General features: G+C 32.6%; 2 protein-coding genes across 3 annotated transcripts in view; one reads left to right on the top strand and one right to left on the bottom strand.

Annotated features, from left to right (window-relative positions):
• The window catches only part of LOC137620708 (putative per-hexamer repeat protein 5), a 20648-nt gene extending 14886 nt beyond the window's left edge, over nt 1–5762 (bottom strand). The window contains exon 1 of the mRNA XM_068351060.1: nt 5742–5762. Within this exon, the coding sequence (XP_068207161.1) occupies nt 5742–5750 (9 nt within the window). The 5' untranslated portion in view covers nt 5751–5762. The remainder of the gene's footprint in view (nt 1–5741) is intronic.
• Nucleotides 1–7500, top strand: part of LOC137620707 (cadherin-86C-like) — a 349290-nt gene that overhangs the window by 36744 nt on the left and 305046 nt on the right. The gene's annotated exons all lie outside the window — the stretch shown is intronic.

Raw genomic sequence — 7500 nt, 5'->3', positions numbered from 1 at the left:
CTCCACACCCATGCCTTTCCAGTCGCTGGAAATATTGACCCCAATTCTCTCCACTGCGATTGGTGGAATGAGAATCACATATGAAATAACTTCCAGATTTGACGGATATCAGGTTCAGAGATATAATGCACATGATTTAAAAGAATGAAAAGATATATTGACCTTCATGAATAAAACAACAACTGCAACAACGATGATGAAAACAAATGACACACGTGATGATCATATTGTCTTAATCTCTAATATCTTTAACACATCACGCACATTTCAGATTTACAAATGAAAAGAGGAAAATATTTCCAGTTTAAATCATAAAGCAGTTTATAATTTTCTTCAACTTGCAAAACGTACACCCTTTGCAATTCTCTGCAGTATTATTATGCGACAAACTAAGTTACAGTTGCTAAAATTGCTAGGACGCAACAACAAGGCGTAATGCATTAAATAACAATTATAAAATCATTTACTTCGTTCCTTCAAGCGTAAACTTCACGAATTTTAAAGAAATTCTGTAAACATTTTCCTCAACGTTAGTATCATTAACTATTGCCATGACAATTTATACGTTCATGGCAGTCGAAAACAAGGTGATTGAAATCTTCTCCTTTGGCATTATATATATATATATATATATATATATATATATATATATATATATATATATATATATATATATATAATATATATATATATATAATATATATATATATATATATATATATATATATATATATATATACTCTATATATATATATATATAATATATAATATATATATATATATATATATAATATATATATATATATATATATATATATATATATATATATAATATATATATATATATAATATATATATATATATATATATATATATATATACTGTATATATGTATGTACATGTGTGTGTATATATATAAATATATATATACATATATATATATATATATATATATATATATATATAATATATATATATATATAATATACATATATATATATATATATATATATATATATATATATATATATATATATATATATATATATATATATATATATATATATATATATACATGTATATACTGTATATATGTATGTACATGTGTGTGTATATATAAATATATATATACATATATATATATATATATATATATATATATATATATATATATACTGTATATATGTATATGTATATATATATATATATATATATATATATATATATATATATATATATATATATATACACATACACACACAGTATGATAACACAGATCAGAGGTCTAGTGCAGGCATTCATGAGTAATGATGAAAACTGGAGACTTACAAAGTAAATATTTAGTCAGTTACACATACACACAAGTGCACATGCACAGTACATACATTCCCTCACAAAACTCTTGGAAAGTCGGTCGTTCATTCTAGGCAATTTTTGTAATAAATACCACAACGCCATTTTTCGAGGAATGGTCACTTGAACATTGACAAATTCCGCTTCGCTCTAGTTTTGACCACTTTATTCTGTAGTTCACACGATAGACACCCAAAGCCAGCATTTTGTGATCATCCAAAGTTATTTTAATGATTTTTAGCATATTTTACTTTTCTTCATTCTAAATTACGCCATTTTACACTCTCTAAAATGAAAGGGTAAAGCATGCAAAAGTGTTATTCGTTCGATAATATTGATTTTTCTCCACAAACTCAGCTTTGATGACCATCAACGGCATGGCACCAGAATTGAAAATTCTAACAGCATAATCATCAATAAAAATTGTCATCATCATCATCTCCTACACCTATTGACGCAAAGGGCCTCAGTCATATTTCGCTACTCGACTCTATCTTGAGCTTTTACATCAATACTTTTCCATTCATCACCTTCTACTTCACTCTTCATAGTCCTCAACCATGTAGGCCTGGGTCTTCCAACTCTATTAGTGCCTTGTGGAGCCCAGTTAAATGTTTCGTGAGCTAATCTTTCATAGGAAGTGCGAAGAGCATGTCCAAACCATCTCTATGGTATTATCCACATATGGCACTCGAGTAATCTCTCATATAGTTTAACTTCTAATCTTGTCCTGCATTTAACTCTCAATGTTCTTCTTAGAGCTTTGTTCTCAAATCTACAAAATCTGTTGGATATTGTTTCATTTTCATACCGCAACTCATGATATATAGTCTAATTTTTGTATGTAATTTCAGGCGATTTGATTTCCAAATTTTACTTAACCTAGCATTTGTCTTATTTGCCCTTTTCAATCTTTCATTAAACTCCAATTCTAAATACCCTGTATCAGACACCATAGTTCCTAAATACTTTACGACTCTTCGATAAACATCCCATTTTTTAATGGACGTTTGACCTTTGATAGGTAAAGCAGGTACGTTCATCTGACCATGAAGAAAGTAAACCTTCATCATTCCTATTACATAAAAAATACAATTAACTGGATATGCCGGTAAGTGACGTCACACCGTGTCTATTGCAGCCCCACCCCGGATGCCCAAGGGAAAGTAGCCTCATGTATTGAAGTCACTCGAGATATTTGGTAGGAGGAAAGTAAAGATGGTGATCTGAGATAAGACAACGGGGGTGGGGAATGCAGCGCAGCGAATGGTGGATATGTTTCAGATGGTAATGTTGAAAACAATAAAATGGAAGAGAGAGAGAGAGAGAGAGAGAGAGAGAGAGAGAGAGAGAGAGAGAGAGAGAGAGAGAGAGAGAGAGAGAGAGAGAGAGAGAGAGCGCGCAACTAGCGAAAGCGCTCAAGTTTATCTTTTTGTTAGTGGATAAGCGAGTAAATTTTCTTCAGTATGCTGCCCACAAGTAAATGTAAAACCGGTAAAGTAAAACGCATTTCTTTAAATAGTTTTTAGGTATCTTGAATGGGCGGAGCTATCTTAGTAATAAAGTTTAATTTCTTTGTATTTAATACACACCTTAATCTTAAAGCTACGGCTAAAAGGTTTATCATGTTGAATTTGAGCTTTTAAACAAATCGTGATTGATTGATTTATTTAAAGTTTTCAGGCATCCTGACAAAAAACAAATCGTGTGAGAGAGAGAGAGAGAGAGAGAGAGAGAGAGAGAGAGAGAGAGAGAGAGAGAGAGAGAGAGAGAGAGAGAGAGAGAGACCCTGATGACGTTTTCCCATATATAAACAAGACCGTTACCGTTGCTGAATAAAAAAAAAAAGGATGAAAACGAGCTTTAAAACGCCCAAGCTCAGCGTGACTTACAAAAAATGTCCGGTTTCCCGCCTGTATAAGAAAAGGAAAAAGATGAAGAAAAATATCCGTAAAGCAACATATGACAGGCAAATTTTCTCTTACTTATAAGTTCGTAAATGCGCTGTATACTCTTTCCACTTCATGAACCATTTAAGATGATGTAATTTTTTATTCTTTTCCGTAATTGGAAGAGCACAAGAATTTTACAATGTAGTATTATTCTGGATGTGCTAGGAGGGAAGAGTCTTGTGTTGTTGAATAACAGAAGAAAGGTTAACCTAAGTTTTTTTTCTTTTTACATAATATCTTGGAAAAATTTAAGAAAGGTTTCAAGTTTTTTGTTTGAAAAATATCGCGGAAATATTTAATTTAGAAATCTCAATTTAAAGATGTTGAAAGAGAACTAATACGAGCATTGATGTTTTGAGATAACTACAGAAATACATTAATGGGTAAAGAGAGAAAAAACAGCAACTAATATCAAAAAGAGAAAAGCTCACCTTTCGATGGCAAAAGATAAATATATAGCTAAATAGTATCATAGACTGCTGCATATTTTCTGAGGTTGACTACCCGCCTTACTCAAACGTTGTTGATAAAAACTTGCCTCTTGGAAAGTAATCTATTTTTATGGGAAAGGAAGGTGCAGACGATTAAGGCTATTATGAAATTCCTTTTGGAAATAACTTGTGATCACCAAGTTTGGTAACCACTGATGATTGCCTAAACCCTAGTTACCACTGCTAAGAGGAATTAAATTTTCCACTCATGGCAGCAACCATATTATTATTACTTGCAAAGCTACAACCGTAGTTGGAAAAGCAGAATGTCGTAAGCCCAGGGGCTCCAACAGGGAAAATATCCCAGTGAGGAAAGGAAACAAGGAAAAATAAAACATTTTAAGAACAGTAACATTGAAATAGACATCTCCTATATAAACTATAAAAACTTAACAAAACAAGAGGAAGAGAAATAAGAAAAGAATAGTGCGCCCGAGTGTACCCTCAAGTAAGAGAACTCTTACCGAAGACAGTGGAAGACCATGGTACAGAGGCTATGGCACTGCCCAAGACTAGAGAACAATAGTTTGATTTTGGAGTGTCCTTCTCCTAGAAGAGCTGCTTACCATGGCTAAGAGAGTCTCTTCTACCCTTACCTAGAGGAAAATGGATACTGGACAATAGACTACAAGAACTAAGGCTTTGTGTTAATTCTGAAAGAATTGTTTTGAAATGATGCAAAGGTTAGAAAAGCTTCAAGTTGGAAGTAAAATTAAGCGTTATGGTACTTTCATCATTATCAAGTTTGGACCACGGTATGAGATCACCAATCACACGAGGTCTTTGGTTAGCTGGAGTTCAGTATCAGACTCCCACTGGATGTGCCTATTTGAGATTTCTGTTTTAGTTACCGGATGAGCTACTTCTTATCAGATGTATACACCTTTGCGCACACGCACACACACACACACTATATATATATACATATATATATATATATATATATATATATATATATATATATACATATGTATATACATACATACATATATATATATATATATATGTATATATATATATATATATATATATATATATATATATATATATATATACATACACACACACACACATATATATATATATATATATATATATATATATATATATATATATATATATATATATATATATATATATATATATATATATATATATATATGTAAGCATATACACATACATACATATATGTAAGCATATATAAATTTAACAGAGTAACACCATATAACCTTTTATTTGTATACACATGTAAGAGAGAGAGAGAGAGAGAGAGAGAGAGAGAGAGAGAGAGAGAGAGAGAGAGAGAGAGAGAGAGAGAGAGAGAGAGATTAGGATTTTCCCTAGGAAGATAGGATCAATTTGATGTAAGTAGCTTTTAAAACTAGGCGTTTTAAATTCTAGACATTGAGATCCAATACTTTCCGCAGGAAAATCAATGAGCTAAGATGAACTGGAAGAGTAATCGACTGCCCTTTTATTTCTCTTTGCAATCTTCACTAAAACTTGGAGATATTTCTGTAAATATTTATGTAAACAAATTAAATATCTTATCATCTATCCTGACGCTTGGCACTAGTGAGTTTCTTTTATTTTCATGTATAAGTGAGGATATAAACACCACCTAATTGACGTGAAAAGGGACATACGGCACAAGCAAGAAATGAAAATACAATTGAATAAAAACAATGATTATGACCGCCTAAGATATTTTAAAATACAATTTTAAGTAAACATTGTTTTAATTATCTCATCACTGAAGAACACACGCCAGTTAATCTTAATAGATGTGTCACGGTTATCACTTCAGGCCAAAACCCTTCAAAGTCACAATGATATTTTTTTTGGAAGTAGCCATAACGCTTTAAACACTGTCAAATATGTTTTCCTTATTTTTAATCTCAAGTCCTTCCAACCACTAGACTACACTTCGACAACAGAGACGTACCGTGCCCATGATGAAGGAGGATGGAATGATACGTGTGGCATTCCCTTCGTGCCCTTATATATACACGGACTGGAAATTCAACCATTCACTGGGAGAGCGCCGGGTGTATAAAGCAACAAAACCAAGCCGGCAGAACGTTGCTTAAGCGACTGGGCAATCTGATTGGTGGTTGAACCGGTGATTCCCCAAGTGGAGGCCACTCAAGCTTGATGAAAGGGTGTTTGTAGTGCCATAATCACCATTGCTGGAAGCTTGCAAACTCGATAATTGAAATGTGATATTTTGAAGAAAAATATAGAGAAATTAAATTATGTATGAATCGAAAGATGTCCTGCTGGTTGAATTTCAAAAGGAAATTCCAGGAATTCGAATTTTTCATATAATTTCCAGTTAAGATAATGCAACATTATCATGAAGGCATGCAGCAATTTATATCTACTGTTAACACAGTTTATCTAATGGACTGTTCTTTCTTATCTATACTAAGCAACAGTAAGAAATTACCTTTGAAAAATACTAATGAGAACCACAGCGGGAAAAATTAGAAACAATGAAAAAATAGTCAAATGAGGGAGAGAGAGAGAGAGAGAGAGAGAGAGAGAGAGAGAGAGAGAGAGAGAGAGAGAGAGAGAGGAGAGAGAGAGAGAGAGAGTGGATTTTTCGAAAGCGTTAACATTATTTTTTAGTCCTATAGGACAGCCTTGCTAAAAATAAAACACAGAAGAGAACACTCCTCATATTAATGCCGCCTATTTTCTTTAAACAAGAATTCTTTAACATGGAATGACAAGTTCTCACATTAAGAAATACTTAATGGTAAGAAAAACAAATGTGTTCTTCATCAATATATATCCTCCAAATATAATATTCTTTAATTCCCGTTTAATGATAGAATCGTTTAAGTCTTTCAGAAACTATGAAAACGACTGCTTGAAATATAATAATAACAACGATGATGATGATGATGATGATGATAAAACCATCAATGAGACAAAAAATAATTGAATAAATGTTTTGATTTTTTTGGTCCAGTCAAATTAAGAATAATATTCAATTGATTCGTAAAACTGTTTCAAATCTTCTTATAAAAAAGCCAATCTCACCAATTCCAAATTTTCTATTTTTCTAAGCTACCTGCGTGCTTTATATAACTTGTATGAAAATGAAGGTGGTCCAGTTTAAAAGTTTAAAGGCCACAGCGACATTACCCTATCGAGCAGGGCAATGCCAAGACACCATATATACATATGATCAGTGCCCAAGCCCCCTCTCCATCCAAGCTAAGACCAAAAAGGACCAGGCAATGGCTGCTGATGACCTATAGGCTCCCCTAATCCCCCCATCCTTAGCCCACAAGAATGGTGAGGTTGCAGTGACCAAAGGAACTAACGAGTTTGAAGGGGACTCTAACCTCAGTCTGGCGTTCACCAGTCAGGAACATTACCACATCGACCACCCCAAGGAAAAAAAAAAAAATATCATTACTACGGAAGGCGATATAATGAACCTTTCTTTACTTTTGTGTAAACGAGCCAGAATCCCGAGTAATTCAGCTTCTTTTCACAAGCAACGCAAATTTATTCTCATTTTGTCTGTTATTTTTTTTTTTAAAGCGTGAAATCTAAAACTAGTTTTGGGGTCATTATGGTAATGGCGTCTAACAGTGTTTTTGTTGACGCTTTGTGTACCTTTTTCTTTGTTTTTATCAAGTAGGTCATACAACGGATGAGAGTAACAACAACCATTGCAAAATTCAATT

This window comes from Palaemon carinicauda, chromosome 27, assembly GCF_036898095.1.
Source record: "Palaemon carinicauda isolate YSFRI2023 chromosome 27, ASM3689809v2, whole genome shotgun sequence".
Taxonomy (NCBI): Eukaryota; Metazoa; Arthropoda; class Malacostraca; order Decapoda; family Palaemonidae; genus Palaemon; species Palaemon carinicauda.
Note: the sequence above shows the minus strand (reverse complement) of the source record. Positions and strands in the feature narration are given on the sequence as shown.